The sequence below is a fragment of the Colias philodice genome, chromosome 12 (genome assembly GCF_061535455.1).
Source record: "Colias philodice isolate Cphi_HAF_F1 chromosome 12, ilColPhil1 Martin Lab GWU primary, whole genome shotgun sequence".
Taxonomy (NCBI): domain Eukaryota; kingdom Metazoa; phylum Arthropoda; class Insecta; order Lepidoptera; family Pieridae; genus Colias; species Colias philodice.
In genome coordinates, this window is record NC_143097.1 from 690,543 (window position 1) to 711,934 (window position 21,392).

The window sequence follows — 21,392 nt, forward strand, 5'->3', positions numbered from 1 at the left end:
TACTACGAAAACATTTTTATTTGACAACCCTAACCCTAACTTCTTCTTATATAGGAAATATTTTGGAAAGGTTGGTGAATTTGCCACCTTCTTAGAGAGTTAAATTACCAGTGCTAAATAATATAAAGTTTTTACTTTATTTTACGGGATATAGGAAGAGTGCAAATATATTACTTTTTAACCTCATAAACTCCAAAAATTTCATTTTTTCTTTCATATGGCAAATTTACCAGAAGTGACAGCTAACTTTGCCATAATTGTTTTTATGCTTAAAATATTATAATTTACAAAAATGAAATAGATATTTAGTAATAATGTAAATTTTTATGAAATTTACTACGTCTAGGTGCAGGTTACTCATTACGTTTTCATAAAATTATATTTTTTTAAAGCGAATCAAACTTTTTGACACATGAAAAAGTGGCAAAGTAAGCAGGTTTCACGGTACATAGATATTTTGATTGCATAACATTATATTATTTAACTTGAGTCTTGAAAACTATATCATATGAGTTGAGATAATACTGACCAAATAAAAAACCAAAATGTTTGGATATTATTATTATTTATTAAAAAAAAATCAATATTAACAAAATATTTTTTACATAACATGTTATATATGCAATATTTTCTATAATTTCACTTTATTAGCATTTTTCAAACGCTTTTCCATTATTCAGTTTTTATTTTTTTACCATGATGTAAAATTAATTTAAAAGGAAAAAATAAATTTTACAAAATAGTTACCAAATTGCCTTTTATATATATACAATTTTTATGAATTCACAATCAAATTAATTATTTTTAGAAAAATAATTATTACAATTAAATTACAAATCACATTTCAAATTAAAGCTAGTTATTTAGATCACCCTAAATTATTTACGAATCTGCCATAAGTTGTTTGTAGTATTCAATATACTGTTCGCATTGTTCTCCTGAAAAAAAAAAACAAATTAATCACTAAATAAACGATATTATCCACAATAATTGGCGCCTGTTTGTCTGTCTGTTACGCTTTCACGGCTAAACTACAGCACCGATTTGGAACAAATATGTAGTCCAAAATCTACGTTATATGGACTACTTCTTGTAACGGATTTTGAAAAAAAATATTATTAGGTATCTAATAAAGCGTTTCGTATGAAAAACTGGGTCACACAGCTAGTGGTCCATAAAATCGGTTTTATAATTTATCTCTTATATTTGTAGAGTTTTTATTTTCGCTAAAATAATAACAGAAAGCCATAAAATTATATAAACTTATGGTTGTTCTAGATATAACCGTGACCTGACCTATGAACGAGATATAGATAATGTATTATTTAAATTATGTAGAATAATTTATATTACATAACTGAAAAATGTGTTGAATTATGCTTCGCAACACAAAAAAAAAAATAAGTAGTTACAATATAAAATTTCCCGATTGGGATAATTTTTCTCAAGCTCCATGTAAGTATTATAAATAAAAATAAATAAATAAATTATGTACTACCTAAACAGAGATGAAAGTTTTGGGAAATAAGGCATGTCAAAAACGTTAGAAATCCATTTGTATCGAATCACTTCTGGCGCTATGTTACACACAAACACTATAATTTTAAATTATTTAATAGAATATGATACGCGGTTCAGAAATTGAGTAAAGGCAAATAATTACACCAGTATAGATTCAAATGCTTTATAAATTTTTAACGAATAGAAAAACTAGCAATTTTTTTATTTAATTTCTTTCATTCATAGATAAAAAGGTTGTTTATTTCTTGATTTAAATTGATTTCACATTTCAGTGATCGATTGGTCTCTAACGTATAATTACTCTATGTAATGACATTGCGATACACCATAACAACGTGATCACATTCGAAGTGATAAGAGGTTAAAATATTAAAGATAACGGCGACAATTAAACAGGCGATAAACAATGTCAAAATTTTGAACATACGTGTTTCAGATCATGTGTTCAGTAAATTATTGTCTTGATGATGTGTAAAACAGTAAACTATTACAGATTATAAAAAACGTTATAAATAAATTATAGTAATTAATATTCGATCGCAATGCCGCAGGGAAATTAATTTATCAGAATTTCGACCACTTCCTATACCCAAAGCTTTCTTACTCTAAGTTAAGCATGGCGCGCGCCTTCTCGGTTGGTCCTTGCTTGCTTATATATTACTAGCCGCTCCGCGCGGTTTCACCCCCGTGGCTCCTCTTCTGTTGGTCGTAGCGTGATGGTATATAGCCTATAGCCTTCCTCGATAAATGAGCTATCTAACATCGAAAGAATTTTTCAAATCGGACCAGTACTTCCCGAGATTAGCGCGTTCAAACAAACAAACAAACAAACAAACTCTTCAGCTTTATAATATTAGTATAGATTTCTATTATTTATTTATCTTGTCTATTGTTTATTTGATATGAGAACACTAATAGGTGACCAGCCACCAAATTTTCATCCTTGCAAAACCCGGTTGCCGCTATCTGTCTTTTACAAATCTTTACCATTAACAAAATATGGAGATCTCCTACCCTAGTCTTTACCTGTTGATACATTCGAACCCACCCACCTTTAACGAAGCGGCGCAATCTACCCCCTGGTAGCACAAACTCACCTCTCACAAACACAACTCACCCTTAACAAAGTGCGGCGACCCCCTGAGCCTTTCATTCCTCGCCAGCAGCGCGTGGTATATCGCTCTGAAGGCGGGGTCCCGCGCGGCCCCCGCGAGCAGCTTGCGGGGTGCGAGCGCGCCCCACGCGGACACACCGCTCTGCCGAGCCGCACCTAGAGCGCTTACTGGCTCGTTCCAGCTTAATAGCACTTCCACTATTTCCTGGAATAACGTAGTTTCGATAAATCCCACTGTAAAGTCATGTAAAACATGTCAAGCTTCTGCTCGTATCAGCTCTACAGCATTGATGAAATTTTATATTCATGATTTGCTGAAAATTACAACCTCTCGTAATTATTTAGTTAACTCAGCTTTTAGTATCGTATGAAACACCAATCCAAAAATTTAAAATTATCAAATTTGGCAGTAAAAGTTACTGCTTATTACAGTATTGCAGAGTTCTTCTATATCCTGAAAACCTAGCTTCACCGTTTAAATCTACCCATTCCACTGTTGCCATTACTAACCTCATACGCCTTCAACCGCCACATCATATCCAGCGCGAGCTGCGCAGCCGCGGGATCGATATGCCCCAAGCTGAGCAGCTGGCAGGCGAGCGGCCTCGCGTCGCCAAGGCAACCGCGCCGCACGAGCGCCCGCAGCCGCCCGCCCGCACCGCGCGTCACTAGCGCACGCACGCACAGCTCAGCGGCTGCGTGTTGGACTACCATGTCGTGCCGGGATAGGGAGGATAGGTAGGCTGTTACCACCTAGTTGGAATACATACATGATAAATGTTCATATTATATCTATATGATAAATATTCATAATATTATATCTGTAATGTATACGATCAATAAAACTGGGATAAATTACGCCACACGAGCGCACGCAGCCGCAGGCGCATTACTAACGCACGCACGCACAGCTCAGCGGCTGCGTGTTGGACTACCATGTCGTGCCGGGATAGGGAGGATAGGTAGGCGGTTACCACCTGGTTGAAATTATATAGATATCATAAATGTACTAATGATAAATCCAAATCAATTCTGTATAATCCTATTTATATTATAAAAGCGAAAGTTTGTATGGATGTATGGATGTTTGTTACTCTTTCACGTAAAAACTACTGAACCGATTACAATGAAATTTAGCACACATATAGAAGGTAACTTGGATTAACACATAGGGTAGGTTTTATCCCGGAAATCCCACGGGAACGGGAACTATGCGAAGCCGCGGGCGGAAATCTAGTAGATTAATAAAATAAGTGACGTATATCTGATTAAATTCCAGTCCGAGGCAAAGGCCTAGGACCTCCAAAAATAAAAATTGTTATATTATGAAAACACAACGTTTGTAAAAGTAAGACGTGTATAATATGAAGTTATGAAAATACAAATAAATTTCGATAGCGGGATGTAAAGTAAAGCTTACGGCATCTATTGATCTGTCTTTACAACCATTTTACATTTTTTTACATTACCACGACATCTATCGAAATAAGGATGGTACTTATAGCCGTGCCGCTTTTATGCTCGACTTTTTGTACTAGAGCGTTTTCAAAAAAAGTGTACCATGACTGAATTTATGGATAAATTTTAAATGTTGCATTTTTAATGAAAATTTGATTTAGAAATTTTAAATATACATGTAAGTAAAATTATATTTAATTGCTTGCAGATTAATTTGTTTTACGAGAAATCATCAAAATAAATTGGGACTGTGAAAAAAAGTGTCAGTTTTGCGACAGTCATCAATGCTCATGTAACTATTAACTACGAAGAAAGACGCAAAATATTTTGATTGTGTTACGAAGATTATAACATACATTATTTAAAAAATAGAAAATTGAAGTCGACAAATTAATAAAATTCCTATTAAACTAGCTTTAAGTTCTGTTTTGCCACAGCTGATGCCAAAGTAGCCAAAGTAGATGCCAAAGTAGTTACTTTTACGATACTTAATACATTTCGATTAAAATCGGCAAAGTGATTATTTCATTTCGGAACAGTAAAACCATTTTAAATATTGAAATCAAATTATTTGTGTCCCTTATAATAAAAAAAATGTAAAAACTAACATTTTTCTTGTCGCAAAACGGGGGACTGTCGCAAAACCGATAGACCATTTTTTATTAGGCTAGGTTTATATTGAATCCAATTTACATGGTTAAAATAAAACCGAGAATACGTTTGCAAAAATTTTATTTTAGTCTCATAAAAAAAGAACACCAACACACAGTTTGACACAGTATCAATTTTAGGGTAAAACTCAGAGTTATGGCGAGTTTCGCAAAATATAAGTAGGATATATCTTTAGCCGGTTATACGGATGTCTTTAGAAGTACTGTTAACCCAATAAGTCTAAATAAATAATAAGATACCGTTTAGGCAAATACTACTTCTTAGGACACGAAGTGTAATACGAATAAAAAAACGATGTAAAAAGTTACGAACATTATATTAACTGGAACCTTATCACAATTTAGGAACCGTTCCTTATAAATTTAATAGAGATCAGTTGCAACTGAAAAATAACCATGTTGTTGGAGCTTTGTGGAACTTAGAATGTTTTCCAATCTGAAAAAAAGAAAAAAAGATAAGTGGTTAAAGTATCAAAACTTCCTGCAAACTCCTATAACAGTAGGAAGAATGTAATAGTTAAGGGTATTTATGATAAGACAAAAAAAACTAATCTCAAGCTTCAGAAGAAATAAATACACTACACCTTTTAACTTTCCATACATGTATCACATATGTATTCAGGGTATACCTGCTGACCAACGCATTCATAGCAATACCATTTTTTGCAAATTATACATGTCCTTTTTGGTCCCGAGATTAGTGAAACCTAAAAATATGAAAAAAATTATAAAAATTATGAAGAATATTACAATGACAATCTAGACTTGGCTTTATGCTGTCAGTTTTGCGACTTTTCTTGTCAGCCGAAGCAAAATGTTGCAAAACTGACGTGACGTTTTCTTCTCAGTTTTTAGTCAAAATTATATTCTGACGAAAAAATGTGCCTACCCTCATTATCAAATGTAAATAACGGTTAATGAATATATTGCTCATCTTCTGAAAGTATTTAAACGATGTTTACTTACCTGTATCAAGTAATAATATGTCTCAAACCAGACAGTAGAAATTTCAACGGCCGTTGCACTCACAAAACACGTCTGTTTTACTCGAACTGTATTTGAAAATAAGCTTTTTTAAATTGGCGGACGGTGAATGTAAACGATAATTTTGCCATTAAAAAAATTCAAATAGTAATCTAAAATTTCTAAGTGGCATTATTAGCCGTGGTAAACCCGACATGTCCGGTCGGTACCACTTTTTAAGATATTTTTGGAAATCCAATTGTTTTCAAACGATTATAAGGCCGTAATTATGAACTACATGCGACGATTCGCAAATAAATGTACTTTTAAACGACACTAAAACTTATGGTACCCTGGTATAAAACTTTTTAGAATCGCTTCTCTAACATCGAAGAACTTGGACACGCCAAAAACTGACACTTTATTTTTAAAAATGATAAAAAAATGTAAAAACTAAATTTTTTCTTGTCGCAAAACGGGGGACTGTCGCAAAACCGATAGACCATTTTTAATAAGGCTAGGTTTATATTGAATCCAATAATTTACATAGTTAAAATAAAACCGAGAATACGTTTACAAAAATTTTATTTTAGTCTCATAAAAAAAGTACATCAACACACAGTTTGACACAGTATCAATTTTAGGGTAAAACTCAGAGTTATGGCGAGTTTCGCAAAATATATGTAGGATATATTATCTTTAGCCGGTTATACGGATGTCTTTAGAAGTACTGTTAACCCAATAAGTCTAAATAAATAATAAGATACTGTTTAGGTAAATACTACTTCTTAGGACACGAAGTATAATACGAATAAAAAAACGAAGTAAAAATGTTACGAACATTATATTAACTGGAACCTTATCACAATTTAGGAACCGTTCCTTATAAATTTAATAGAGATCAGTTGCAACTGAAAAATAACCATGTTGTTGGAGCTTTGTGGAACTTAGAATGTTTTCCAATCTGAAAAAAAGAAAAAAAGATAAGTGGTTAAAGTATCAAAACTTCCTGCAAACTCCTATAACAGTAGGAAGAATGTAATAGTTAAGGGTAATTATGATAAGACAAAAAAAACTAATCTCAAGCTTCAGAAGAAATAAATACACTACACCTTTTAACTTTCCATACATGTACCACATATTATGTATTCAGGGTATACCTATGCTGACCACCTGCTTACCAACGCATTCATTGCAATACCATTTTTTGCAAATTATACATGTCCTTTTTGGTCCCGAGATTAGTGAAACCTAAAAATATGAAAAAAATTATAAAAATTATGAAGAATATTACCAATCTAGACTTGGCTTTGTGCTGTCAGTTTTGGTCAGCCTATAGGTCACGAAGCAAAATGTTGCAAAACTGACGTGACGTTTTCTTCTCAGTTTATAGTCAAAATTATATTCTGACGAAAAAATGTGCCTACACTCATTATCAAATGTAAATAACGGTTAATGAATACATTTCTCATCTTCTGAAAGTATTTAAACGATGTTTACTTACCTGTATCAAGTAATAATATGTCTCAAACCAGACAGTAGAAATTTCAACGGCCGTTGCACTCACAAAACACATCTGTTTTACTCGAACTGCATTTGAAAACAAGCTTTTTTAAAATAGCGGACGGTGAAAGTAAACGATAATTTTGCCATTTATAAAATTCAAATAGTAATCTAAAATTTGTAAGTGGCCGTGATAAACCCGACATGTCCGGTCGGTATCACTTTTTAAGATATTTTTGGAAATCAAATTGCTTTTAAACGATTATAAGGCCTTAATTATGAACTACATGCGACGATTTGCAAATAAATGTACTTTTAAACGACACTAAAACTTATGGTACCTTGGTATAAAACTTTTTAGAATCGCTTCTCTAACATCGAAGAACTTGGATGGGGACACGCCAAAAACTGACACTTTAGTTTTAAAAATGATTATTTAAAAAATAGTACGCAATGTTTCCGTGAATTAATTGTTTGCATTTATCAAATTATGATGTATTTAATACTTTTCAAGCATTAAAATAATTAGCCATCATATAAATTTTACTTGTTATTCGACTTGAAACACAGGGGACAGGCCGAAAGTGAGGGGTACACTTTTTTTTGAAAACGCTCATTTAAATAGATATTCATTTAATTTTCCGTTTGAATATTATGATAAACTCTACGCGAATCCCAAAAATTACGTAAACAAGAAGCGAACGAGAGGGGGAAGGTAGGGGCGGAGCGGCGCTAGCGCCTTTGAACTTGAACTATATCTGCGACAGTCAGCGCATAGACTTACAAAATAATGTTAGGAGAGTACAATAAAAGCTTAAAAAATCACTAAAAAATAATTTATTGCGTTATGCCAAAAGTCGTAGAACAAATGTTGTTACGTATGATGTTAGCTATCTTGTCCTGCGAGGTTGCTGGTGTTTTACAAGTAACCCTGTATATATGTATTCTATCCCACCAAAAACATAAATGTAAAAATTGGAGCCGAGTTCAATCGTTGACTTAATTTGCCAAAAAAATAAATGAGATCTAAATGTGTGCCAAGTATAGACAGTTCAGAAATACCTCACAAAATATAAACAGTATGTAAAACTAGCCCCATCAAATTATGGGGTTCAATAGGTCATTAGTTAAGGTACTTGTTTATCTTGGGGTCCTCTTTATATGTACCAAATTTGGTTTGTTTAAGTTAAATAGTTTTCGAGTTATAAGGGGGTTAAAAGTGGCTCCAGATGGTTCGTGTAAAATTACACACGGCTGCTGCTCGCCAGTTCTCTTCGCTTGAACTCGGCTTGACACGCTACCGCGTGTCTAGATTTCACTAGCTACAGCTTTTTTATTGAAAACTTGTATCCAATAGACTGAAAAGTTTGGAGGTTAAGTCTTATCACATTATCTTTCTACAATTTCTACTTATTTTGCCAATATGATAAATATGTAGTTTGTAAGGATCTATAGTTGGATATAGATATTATCTACACTAATCCATCAGGCCCCGGAATCACAGACACAATAGAAAATCTATTGTGTCGCGGTCGGATCTGGCCGTTCGGGGCTCAATGGGCTAATATTATAAAGAGGAAAACTTTGTTTGTTTGTTTGATTGTAATGAATAGGCTCATAAACTACTGGACCGATTTTGATGAAATTTGGCACAGATAATCTTTAGACCCTGAGAAAGAACATAGGCTACCTTTTATTGCGAAATATGTACCACGGGCGAAGCCGAGGCGGACCGCTAGTATAACATAAGGAAAATATGTTCCTAAAGTTGGTCCACCAGAAATCTGGTAAAAAATAAGTTTCTTTGATAATTTAATGTCAATTTTATGACAAAGATAAACATCCGGACTCATAAAATCGACATAGAATTGCGACATATTTTATCATACTGAAAAATATAATAAACAATGTTTGTGTGACGTAAGGCACAGGTTCAAACACCATGACTTTACTTGGCTTTTTCTATTAAATATAGATTAGCTTCATACCGTTAATATTATGTTAAAGATATTTGTAAATTTCGTGACATGTATCATCGTATTACAGTGATGTTATTTACGTGTTCAATCCCCAAGTTTTTAAATAAGAATGGCAATGGTCACCTGTGAACCGTTACGCAGATAACATTTATTGATTTTTTTTTAAGAATAACAATGAAAATAAACCTTTTTGATTAAATAATGTTAGCATTTCATTTTAAATTATTAAATGAGACAATTATGATTTAATGATTGAACCAAAATCATAGATTTCATGAAAAATAAATGAAAACCTCATGAAAAATAAATCTTGGAAAATAAATAGTTGTTTCTATATTCCTTAAAAGAAAAATATTGAATGTTATAATACTACTAACGCCATCTATCGAAAATGACAATGAATGAGGCAATTGCAATACATATTTATTTTTACGCTATTTTTTATATTTATACGCTTCGATTGGAAATGGGTTAAGAGATTAATACTCAGAATAGTGTAGAATAGTAAGTAGAATGGAATAATGAGGCCCGATTCACGGCTTATTAATAAGATCCGTTTAAATAACAAATACGTGAGTCAAAAGTAAAGTTAAAGTTAACAATCAAACCGGGCATGAAAAGTCAAAGTATGGAATCTTTTTTTAAGGCTGTCGTATAATCTTTTTTTTTTACATTAGGATAGGTAGACATTTGACCACAGTCCCACCTGATGGAAAGCGGTGACGCGGTCTATGGTGGTAAATCATGTCTACCTAGAAAAATTTTTTCGCCTTTTAATTTTTTAATTGACAATTTACAAAAAAAAAAAATGATATTTAATGTGTATGAGAGCAGCCCACCTGCACCAGATGGTCAATATCCGCGTGCAGCTGCAGCACGTGGCCGCAGAGATCCGCCTGCGAGATCAGCACCGGGAACGTGTCCGGGCACTTATCACCCACGTGCCCCGCTGTGTTGCGGGCCACTTCTAAATCTGCCCATTTCCTGATTATATTCACTTGAATCAACAAATAGACCCACAATCACGATTAAAAAAATGTTGTGTGGTTTTATGAAACCACGGTAAAAGTGAAACTTAGGCACAAAATTATCGTATTTGTACGATAATGACTCCGAACACTGCTTTATACCTACTCGACAGCCGACCGTCACGCGACATGCGCTACACAGACCAAAAAGTTTGAGACGATGTAATAAAAGTTTCACTTTAAAAAGAAAAAATCACATTCTCGTAAAAAAAGATATGATTTCTCGTGTTTATGGGCCACCACCACCACTTAACATCAGGTGGCCCACCTACCCCATTGCTTGCTCTGACATAAAATAATGTCCGAAACAAAACTGCCCATGCGTGTATTAGGCAGAGTTTTATGATGAGCGATTTAATAGACTTGGAACTTTACTGCCACGACATTAGGTGTGAATTTGAATTAATGTTATATTTCAATATCAGTACGAACATTTTTTGGCGTTTTAAAGAGCGATTTTTTTTTTTTTTTTTTTTACAGTACAATAGGGGAGCGCTTGGCCACGATCTCGCCTGATGGTAAGCTGAGATGTGGCCTAAGATGGAGCGCGCTGCCCTAGAATGTACCTGTTCACTCTCCTCTTGAAGACCTCCATATTGTACTCATCGGGGAACACAGATGCAGGAAGCATGTTCCAGTCCCTAGCGGTTCGAATAAAGAATGACGATCCGAACCGCTTTGTCCGGGTACATGGAACATCAACCATGTGGCGATGCCTAGAATCTGTGCGCCTCGACGAACGATGGAAAAACGGGGATGGCGGAATTAGGTCGTGCAATTCCGCAGCGCACTCACCAAAGTGTATCCGGTAGAAAGCCGATAAACTTGCCACTCTGCGGCGATGAGCGAGGCTGTGGAGTTTTTTGCCTACTAGCTCATCGTCGTTTATGAGCCTCTTGGCGCGCCTCTCTATCGCCTCAAGCGTCTCCAGCTGGTACTTGGCAGATCCATCCCAGAGGTGAGAGCAGTATTCCATGCACGATCGGACTTGTGCTTGATAAAGGTTGAGCAACTGTCCCGGACTGAAATACTGCCTCACCTTCGCCAGTATACCGAGCTTTTTTGAGGCTACTTGGGCTTTTGATTCAATGTATGAACCAAAATTGAGAGTAGGCGTCAAGGTGATACCAAGAAGCTCGAGGTGGTCAGTTATCGGTACGGATACACTTTGGAAAGACGGAGTCAGGTTGAATGGACTCCGTTTTGCGGTGAATAGACACGCCTGGGTCTTGGTCGCATTGAACTTGACCAGATTGGCTTCGCCCCAGTCGGAGACTGCCTGTAAGGACAAGTACATGCGTTCGACCATCGCCTCCCGTAGAGACTGGATTTGTGCCGTACTGGCTCGCGCGCTGGATGCGTATCTCTCCACAACGGTGCTATCGTCTGCATACCCATAGATACCGGGTTTCAGCAGATCGTTTATGTGTAGCAGGAATAGTGTTGCGGAGAGAACTGATCCCTGAGGGACCCCGGCGTTAATAGCCATTTGGTCGGACGAGCAACCGTCGACGACTACTCGAATCGACCGATCTCTCAGGAAATCTGAGATCCATGCGCAAAAACCGGTAGGCAGACCGTATGATGGAAGCTTGCCGATAAGACTATCATGCCAGACCCTATCGAAGGCCTTCGAGATATCAAGGGAGACGGCAAGCGCTTCACCATGATTCTCTATGGCCTCACTCCAGATGTAGGTGGCATACGCTAGAAGATCCCCAGTGGACCGATTTCGGCGGAATCCGTATTGGCGGTCACTGAGTAGATCGTTCAATCGATTTTAATCTATTTGTTTTAATTACCTCAATATTATAAATAAATTTTGAACGAGATTTCTTTTACTGCTTGCAAGATTTTGAATAATTGCTGCTATACTCTGCTGCTATGGTCAGACATGTCAATGCCTTCCGGAAACTTAAAAATAATACATAAGGCTACGCTTATTTGTTAGTTTCGAAGTAACTTATCAAAATACCTGTAAACAGCGTTGATTTCATCAAAAACTTTGGACAATTCAACGAGGTATGTCCCCGCGTTGGTGACCAGCTGGTTTAATATTTGATAGATCGCGTCTTTGCCGTTCTTTCGCCTTAATAGAACAGCCACTATCTTTGATATCTCGTCTTTTGGTACCTGTAATTGTTTTTATTATTATTTAATCCGTCAGTCCTCGGATCACAGACACAATAGAAAATCTATTGTGTCTCGGCCCGATCGGGCCGCTCGGTGGTCAATGGGTTAAATATATGAAATATAGGTTTCAGAAGTTTGTACAGTGTTGATTAATTTTTAGGGCAACACAGATAATTTGACCAAATAAAATCATAGTTTGATTGCGTAAAAAACTAAAATTATCTGTTACGGTTAATCCCATTTCTATTAAACCTAAAAAAAATAATTACTACCTGTATTTTTACCATAATTACAAAGTAAATTGTAACTTTAATGTTTAAAACAAGCTATATTTTATTAATTCGTAAAAATTATTTAAGCATAAAAATAAATAAAAATAGGGTCTTTACATTATGTGCCAGTCCAGAGTGAATAAGTTGCACCTTCCATAGACAACCCAGTCTCGCATCTATGATATAGTCTGGTTGAAATACAACCCAGTTGCCAGAATCTAAATGTTATGTTAAGAAAATCACTCTAGTAATAGATTAAATTAGAAAACTTGTAATTTTAACAAGACTTTGTTGCTTTACACTCAAATCTTAAAAAAAAGAAAATTTGTGGGATGCTTGAGGAGCGTTGAAATAAAATCCCAAAACATCCACGAAGATGCGTTTATTCGCACGTTACAATAATTCAATAGGATAGAAAAACTGAGCGCACATCCGTCGTCTAAAGCTGGTTGCCACGGAGTGAAGGCTCGCGAGTCGCGAAGCGTAGCGGACAACTCTCGTGTGCGGCCGGAGCGGGGCGCGGGGTGAAGGGCGCGTAGTCCCGTTATGCGCTCGCTCAGCTGGCCGCCACACTACTCCCCCGCCGAGACCGATGCCACAGCTAAGGTCGATAGTAGTTGGGGAAGCGAACCACTCGTCCACTTCTGGTCTTGAACGGTAGTGATTTGCTGTTCTCATCGTGTTGTGGTTCTTCCTGTAATTTAGTAAGCAAATAAGCAGGTTTAAGCCTATCTATGGTTACATGCGAAAGCTTGCCTCCCACGTCAATTTTAAATGTTTTTTCTCCTCTTTCAATCACTTTGTGCGGGCCAGAATAAGGTGATTCTAATGATTTTTTAATGGGGCCTTTGCGAAGGAAAACATAGTCAGCAATTTGTAAGCTCTTAGGTATGAAAAAGGTTTTGCTGGTATGCCAGTGCGCTGGTTTTGGTGCGAGATTATGAAAATGATTGCGTAGGCGGGATGCAAAATCTGTTAGATCAGTACTATGAGCTTTAGGAGCGAGAAACTCACCGGGAAGGCGCAGTGGCTCCCCGTACACTAGCTCAGCTGCAGATGACTCAATGTCTTCCTTCCAAGCGCTGCGAATGCCAAGTAAAACAAGTGGAAGTACCTCAGACCATTGATCATTTTTATGGCACATGATAGCTGCCTTAAGCTGCCGATGAAAGCGCTCCACCATGCCGTTGCATGCCGGGTGATACGCCGTCGTAGGGCGATGAACTGCACCCAACAGTGAAGAAATGCTACGAAACAAATCAGATTCAAACTGTCTTCCTCTGTCAGTAGTGATCTTCTCTGGACATCCGTATCTCGCCACCCAACCAGAGAGAAAAGCACGGGCACACGTCTCGGCTTGTATGTCTGGTAAAGGAACTGCCTCAGGCCAACGCGTGAATCTATCGATGATCGTGAGACAATATCTGTAACCAGAAGAATAAGGTAATGGTCCTACAATGTCCATGTGGACATGCAAAAAACGTTGAGAAGGTGTAGAAAATTGAGAGAAAGGTGAAATTGTATGACGAATGACTTTGTTGCGCTGGCAATCTGTGCAAGCTCGCGCCAAGCGTCGACAATCTTTTTTAATTCCAGGCCAAACAAATCGTTGCGTAATCAACTTAATGCTCGCCTTAGCACCAGGATGGCTTAAACCATGTAAATTATTAAAAACTTGTTCGCGAAAGGCCTTAGTAACAAACGGTCTTGGATTTTGCATAGACACGTCACAGTAGATGAAATGAGATGAATTTGGTAATTTTACTTTTACTAGTTTAAGAGATGAATTGTTATTTAAAAGTTCTTGCAGCTCAATATCTGTACTTTGAGCGCGTGCAAGCTCCTCAAAATTTATAGAGTCTGCGATTTCCTCTATTCTGGACATAGCGTCGGCTACCATATTCTCAGACCCGGTCACGTACCTGATATCTGTAGTAAATTGAGAAATAAAATCTAGATATCTAAATTGTCGAGGTGAACATTTATCTCGATTAGTTTTGAACATGAATGTCAGCGGCTTATGATCTGTGTACACAGTAAAATTTCTGGCCTCCAGCATATGTCGAAAATATCGTATAGCTTCATAAATGGCTAACAGTTCTCGATCATACGGACTATATTTTACCTGAGACGGCTTAAGTTTGCGTGAGAAAAACGCTAGTGGTTGCCAGTCATCATTTACCCGTTGTTGGAGCACAGCACCGACTGCGATGTCAGAGGCATCTGTGTGAATTGCAAAATCACAGTCGGACCTAGGATGAGCTAATAAGGTTGCTCTCGCAAGAGACGACTTACAGGCATTGAAGGAGTCCAGCATGACATCAGACATCTCGATAGGTTGGTTATTTTTCTTTTTAGATCCTGAGAGTGCCAGGCTGAGAGGACCTTGAATAGAAGATGCATCTGGAATGAAACGCCTATAAAAATTATACATTCCTAGAAATCGGCGGAGTTCTCTTACACTCTTCGGAACTGGATAATCTACGACAGCTTGAACCTTTTCTTCAACAGGACTAATTCCAGCTGATGTAACTTTGTGACCTAAGAAGGTTATACTAGGTAAACCAAACTCACATTTACTTGAATTAATAAGCATGCCGTAGTCTGAAAGTCTCTTAAATAATTGATCCAGGTGTTCCAGGTGCTCATCGTAATCTGCGGAAAAGACCAAAATATCATCGACATACCCATAACAAAAGGATAGTCCTTTGAGCATTTCATCAACAAAACGTTGAAAGGTCTGAGCTGCGTTGCGAAGGCCAAACGTCATATAACAAAACTCGAATAATCCGAATGGTGTAGTAATGGCGGTCTTTGGTATATCGCTCTTGAAAACTGGTATTTGGTTAAATGCTCTTACCATGTCGATTTTAGAAAATATAGTGCTTCCAGCAATTAAATGTGTAAAGTCCTGAATATGTCTGATGGGGTAGCAGTCTGGCAAAGTTCTTGCATTTAAAGCTCTGTAGTCGCCGCAGGGTCTCCAGCCGTTGTCTTTCTTAGGAGCTAAATGTAATGGAGATGACCAAGAACTGTCTGACCTGCGTGCCACGCCTGATTGCAGCATGTCCTCAAATTCTTTTTGTGCTATCTGAAGGCGATCCGGTGGCAGCCTGCGTGGTCGTGAGGAAACGGGTGGACCTGGTGTAGTTCGAATATAATGAACGGTATTATGTTTCACCTCCTTATGTGTACCAGCCGGGCGTGTTATGTCTGGATATTTGCGTAAAAGCTGATGGTAAATAGAATCTCCAGAAATTACCTTAATTGAACCATAGTCGCTGTCAGTTGGAATCTCAATTGACGCTGTGACCTGGAGTGACGTCAACCCATCAATAAGTCGCTGCTGGCGGCAATCTACCAACAGATTATAAAAAGAAAGAAAATCAACGCCAATTATCGGCTTATTAATATCTGCAACTACAAATCGCCATTTAAAATCACGCCGCAAACCTAAATTAATATTTATCTGCACCCAGCCATATGTAGGTATCACAGTGCCGTTGGCCGCGAACAGCTGATAGTCAGTCTTCTCTCGATATTGCCTGAGCGCTCTGCGTGGGTAAACACACAAATCAGAACCTGTATCGACAAGAAATTTTATTTTACTTATTTTATCAATAACAAAAAGGCGGCCTGGCGAAACATTGCAGTCGGTTGCCGCTAGTTCCGGCTGCACATGTTGTTTTCCGACGACAAATTAAATTTGCACGGTTTAATGCATTTATGCGCTCGCTTGCCAAATCTATGATGATACCAACAAAAATCGAAATTTCTAGATTTAGATCTTGACCTGTTACGGTTAGTTCTTATTCGAGATGGGGTACGTGACCTTGATCTGTGGACTTGACCTTTTAGTGAAGCTACTTCTTTTGTTAAATTTTCTAATTGCTTACTTAATTCTGAAATTTAATTATTATTCAAATTATTATTTAAAGTGCAAACTTGTTGGTAGGGTGTACAATATCATGAACAGAATCTGCTAAATCGGCAATCGCTTCTAAACTGAGACTTTTTTGTGAAGCTATTATTGTTTGAATATTTAATGGTAACCGACCTGTCCATAAAGTCCTGAGAAATTCGTCCGGAACAGCTGGCCCCGCCAAATTCTGTAGATGACGAAGAAACTGTGACGGTTTTCTGTCCCCTAATTCCTCTTGAGCCAAAAGTTGTTGTATTCGTCTTTCCTGTGACGCCGTTAGTCGTTTTATTAATTCTGTTTTAAGTTTATTATATTTATTCTCAGCTGGAGGATTTTTTATTATATCCTTGACTTCCTGGGCAAACCTTTGTTCTAATTGCGACGAAATGTGGTAAAACTTCGTCGTATCAGACGTTATTCCAGCTAAAAAGAATTGTCCTTCAACCTGCGCGAACCACAAAGCAGGGTCATCCGCCCAAAATGGCGGCAGCCGCACGCCGACTTTATTCAATTCCAAATCCGATCGGTCTTCTTTTTCCATTATAAAACGTTTTTTGAAGTCGGGGTCACCAATGTGGGATGCTTGAGGAGCGTTGAAATAAAATCCCAAAACATCCACGAAGATGCGTTTATTCGCACGTTACAATAATTCAATAGGATAGAAAAACTGAGCGCACATCCGTCGTCTAAAGCTGGTTGCCACGGAGTGAAGGCTCGCGAGTCGCGAAGCGTAGCGGACAACTCTCGTGTGCGGCCGGAGCGGGGCGCGGGGTGAAGGGCGCGTAGTCCCGTTATGCGCTCGCTCAGCTGGCCGCCACAAATTCATTATAGGTAAGTATAACATATGTGATCTTATTTTTTAAACATAAACCAAACCGGCTCGCGATGCTTGATGATGATGTCGATGATATAAGAACTAGGTACTTAATAATAATTTTTAAACCTTAACCTTTCCTCAAACTATATTATTCCCAAATTCACGAAACGTTTATACGAAGGTAGTTATAAAAAGGATACACATAGGGCACTCCTGTCCATCGACAAGCGCCGGTTTCATAGATATGCCTTGCACTATGGGCAGGTGCATTGCAATGTTGCCTTCTCTTTTTGTTTCCTCCATTATATCAAATAGTTGTGACGTTTGGCTAGACTGGAATGAGTAATAATATTTCTTTATTTTATTTTTCTTTATTAGGGATAATAAACAGCAGAACAGTGGTTAATTGTACAATAAAACTTAATCTAAATACAGGTATAACTGTCCAACCAACAACATTATCCACAGTTTGGATACATACATTTTTATACGTGCAACAAATGCGAATAAGAAAAAATAAATATAAATGTGCACTTAGCCATGGCAATAAAAATAAAATAAATCAAAAATTAGAGATAAAGGTAGAGGGACGCAAAATAAGATAGGTTATTGCATGTTTAGGAGCAGATCAACTAAACTTCTTCGAAACTTAAATTTTGAATTCGAAAAAATGTCAAGGTCAGAGAAATTTTTATTAAAATTGTCAACAACATGACGTAAAGGGGAGCGCAAGCCAGCATTCGAACGACATGCCTCAGTAGCAAATAGATGATAAGTGCGCAGCTTTCGCCGGTATACAGTTCGTGGCACGGTGTAAAATAATTTACTCACAAGATACTGACAGTCAAATTTGTTATTACAAAGTCCGTACAAGAACATGGTCTGAAGGAGGCCTATTTTTAAGAGTCAAAAATTTGTATTTATGCAAAACGTCTGAATATGGGATATATTTTTTATGACATCTGTAGTTCATGGTATTGAAAAACCTTTTTTGAACTTTTTCAATAATATCCGCGTACTTGTTGTAAAATTTCGATAGATATTCTTTAATTTGTAAATTTATTATACTCGCGTAAAATCAAACACAAGGAAATACTATGTTACAGTTTTTTTTACGTAATATAATACTTATATAAATAAGATACATAAATGTGTTTAGTTAAATTTGAATGCCAATCGAAGTGAACTGATTTAAGATAAAATTTAGCATACAGATAATTTATTACTACACATTACCTAAAAATCAAATTTTAAGTGTTGAAATAAACAGATTACGTAGCGCACGCAAACAGTCAAAATCCTAATTATTTTATATTATGTTTTATGAAAACATCTTCCAAATATATTTATCTTAGGGCTGATTTTTCAATCCTTGGATAAAACTTATTCGTCGAATAAAGTATTAAACTACCATTTCAAAAATGTATTCTTATTACGTACGTTACGTATTTGACAGGTGACATTTTAATATTATCGTGTAATACTTTATTTGACAGATAAGTTTTATCCAAGGATTGAAAAATTGGCCCTTAATCATCAATTCCTCTAAAAACTTTAAAGACATTAGAAATTAAAAATAATCAAGTGTTACCTGATGATGTATGACTAGAAGGTGGTCAACAACACTAACGGCGAATCTTCCCACGAGGCCTGTCTTCAGCACATGCTGAATGCCCTGACCACCAGATATTGGCATCAACCATACCTGTAAATAAAATAACGTGGTTACATTTAAAAAAAGTGTGCGTGCCGAGCACATGTGTTAGAAGTGAAACTTCTTTGGCATGATTCAAAGATACAAAAATCATCGTCTTCCTCCATGACGTGACGGTATTGCCATGACGCGCCTTGAAAATTTACTCTCAAAGCGCCAAGAAGTTTCACTTCAAAAAAAATTAATAGACACTTTTCTATTAGCCTTAAATATGTTATATTTGTTAACAAGCAAAAATTGTAAAAAGCACAGCAAAAATGACAGACTTTCAAATTCATTTTTTTTTCAAATTCACATTCAAATATATTTATTTGCTCGTATATGGTAATATGGTATTGAGAACTTATTACGATTTGCTTATCTTAAAATTAATATTTTTGACTAGCAAAAACAGAAACAACTGCATAATACAATTATTACATGGGACTTTTAAAATGAATAATTGTACACTCATACCTCTGTTGGCCCAGCGGCAGCAGTAACAGGGTTGCCATGTCTGAATATAGCGCACCATGATGCATCGCACAGACGCAATACAAATACATCTCTTTCTACTACTGGCCTGGAGGAATCTACTGCAATTGAAATAAAATTTATGTATTATTTGTCTTTTATTTTGATTCAATTTATATCTATACTAATATTAAAAAGCTGAAGGGTTTGTTTGTTTGAACGCTCTAATCTCGAAAACTACTGGTCCAATTTGAAAATTATTTCGGTGTTATATAAATATATAGCCCATTTATCGAGGAAGGCTATAGGCTATATATCATCTCCCTAAGACCAACAGGAACAGAGCAATGCAGGTGAAACCGCAGAGCAGAGCTAGTAAATAATAAAAGCTTAATATTTACAAAGTACAAGATATTTTACTAGAATAGAAAAATTGAAATCATTAAGTGAAATACAGACCCGCTTAATTCACTGTAACAAATTTCTTTTTCTCTTTTGGTTCACATTCCTAAGGTAATGATTTCAATTTGAATATTAAATAGTTTTGCACTTACATTCCAATTTCTGCAGTTTAGTAATAGTGGAGTTATTGAGGGAGAAAGGTTGAAGTAAAGCACCATTGTTGCCAGCAAGCAGCACTATGTTGCTTTGTGCGCACCATGAGAACCAGGCCCCGCTGAAAATATCAAGATTAAAAGTTATTATTTGCAGTTTACAACTTCCTCTATTATTTTGACCGTAACATAGATTGTTTTATAAAAAATTTTCATTTCTCTAATAGCAGTTAGGCCACAATGTCTACGAATTAAATTATTGCATAAGCAAAGATTTTCAATGTTTACTTCAATATCATTGTATATTTAAATAATTGAAAATAAACAAACCTGAATGAAGTACTTTTTAATGTCTTCAATTGCTTTTTCTCAGGAAACACTTGCAATAGCTCTATCCCATGATCTGTTATGAAGGCAATTTCATTCACTTTTGGCCACACAAAGCCCAAAATCTTTGCATTTTTCCATTTACATGTGTGACTATATTCAACATTTGTTGGCGCAAGATCTTTAAAGTTAGCAAATTCAACCATAGGAGTTAGAGCTTCAAGGTTTCTTTGGATGGCCAGTACTTTATGGTCAGGTGAGAATTTTATAGAAATAATAGGTCCTTTATCTTCCATTCTGAATGATGTGCTCTTCGAGTCATCCATTCCATTCACCGTGACCCCTGTTACACCCCCGGATCGGACAGTAAAAACCTGTAAATCACGAAAGGACACAAAATTATTTTTAGAAACGATTCTGTCTCAAATTTTTTGCACACAAATCATATTGCTTAAAGAAAATGCAAAATGGTAAATTTTTAATTGAATTAAATAATTAAAAATACATCGAACCAACCTGTCCATTTGTATCGTCAAAAAATACATTCGTTACTGGACTATCGGCATCAAATCGCTTTGGCTGCTCTGAAAGGGATAAGTAGTATTTGTCGCTGTCTTTCAGGCAAAATATTGCCATTTTTTAGGTGTTTATTTTCAATTTGTAACAACAAAAACAATCGCAAAGTAGGTACCCTCTGAGAGGTACCATCTGATTTTGACTTTGATAATCAGTTTGATTTCTCGTTCTAAAATGTCAAATGTCATTCACCCCACAGATAATAAAGTAGTGTGTAAAATTCTGTGGTAAAATTTATCAAACAACCTCTAGCTTAGGTAGCCTGCATGATGCATCATATGCATACTGTACATGAATATTATTTAAATCAAATTTAAATGATTAAATTAAACTGTAATTACGATTTACATTCACAGTAAATGTTCTATTCTTTTTTAAATTTCTGAC

At 36.3% G+C, this 21,392-nt stretch overlaps 2 protein-coding genes and 1 long non-coding RNA gene across 4 annotated transcripts in view; all 3 read right to left on the reverse strand.

Moving 5' to 3' along the window:
- The window catches only part of Aps (diphosphoinositol polyphosphate phosphohydrolase 1 Aps), a 158,873-nt gene that overhangs the window by 118,421 nt on the left and 19,060 nt on the right, over positions 1-21,392 (reverse strand). The gene's annotated exons all lie outside the window — the stretch shown is intronic.
- On the reverse strand, positions 557-21,142 carry Bulli (regulator of MON1-CCZ1 complex protein bulli). Of its 2 annotated transcripts, XM_089701944.1 has the most exons (12): positions 20,946-21,142; positions 20,433-20,803; positions 20,103-20,224; positions 19,552-19,670; positions 18,973-19,086; positions 17,582-17,714; positions 12,760-12,860; positions 12,213-12,370; positions 10,049-10,193; positions 3,146-3,388; positions 2,639-2,840; positions 557-938 (listed from the first exon to the last, which is right to left on the reverse strand). In XM_089701944.1, the coding sequence occupies exons 1-12, from the start codon at positions 21,063-21,065 to the stop codon at positions 883-885; spliced, it is 1,884 nt and encodes a 627-aa protein (XP_089558070.1). In that variant the 5' UTR covers positions 21,066-21,142; the 3' UTR covers positions 557-882. The 2 variants fall into 2 exon arrangements, with proteins under 2 accessions (XP_089558070.1, XP_089558071.1); XM_089701945.1 differs by lacking the exons at positions 557-938; positions 2,639-2,840; positions 3,146-3,388 and adding an exon at positions 3,439-3,612.
- On the reverse strand, positions 4,571-6,064 carry LOC149483733 (uncharacterized). Its single transcript, XR_016316438.1, has 3 exons — positions 5,731-6,064; positions 5,349-5,471; positions 4,571-5,200 (listed from the first exon to the last, which is right to left on the reverse strand). It is a non-coding gene; the product is annotated as an uncharacterized LOC149483733 (long non-coding RNA).

Excerpts from the sequence above, each read along its gene's own strand:
- Bulli (XM_089701944.1), bottom strand. The coding sequence starts at position 21,065 with ATGGCAATATTTTGCCTGAAAGACAGCGACAAATACTACTTATCCCTT. Across the intron at positions 17,715-18,972 it reads TTCTAGTCATACATCATCAG|TCTAGCCAAACGTCACAACT; the intron begins GTAACACTTGAT and ends TACTCATTCCAG. Across the intron at positions 3,389-10,048 it reads ATATTGACCATCTGGTGCAG|GTGGTAACAGCCTACCTATC; the intron begins GTGGGCTGCTCT and ends TATTCCAACTAG.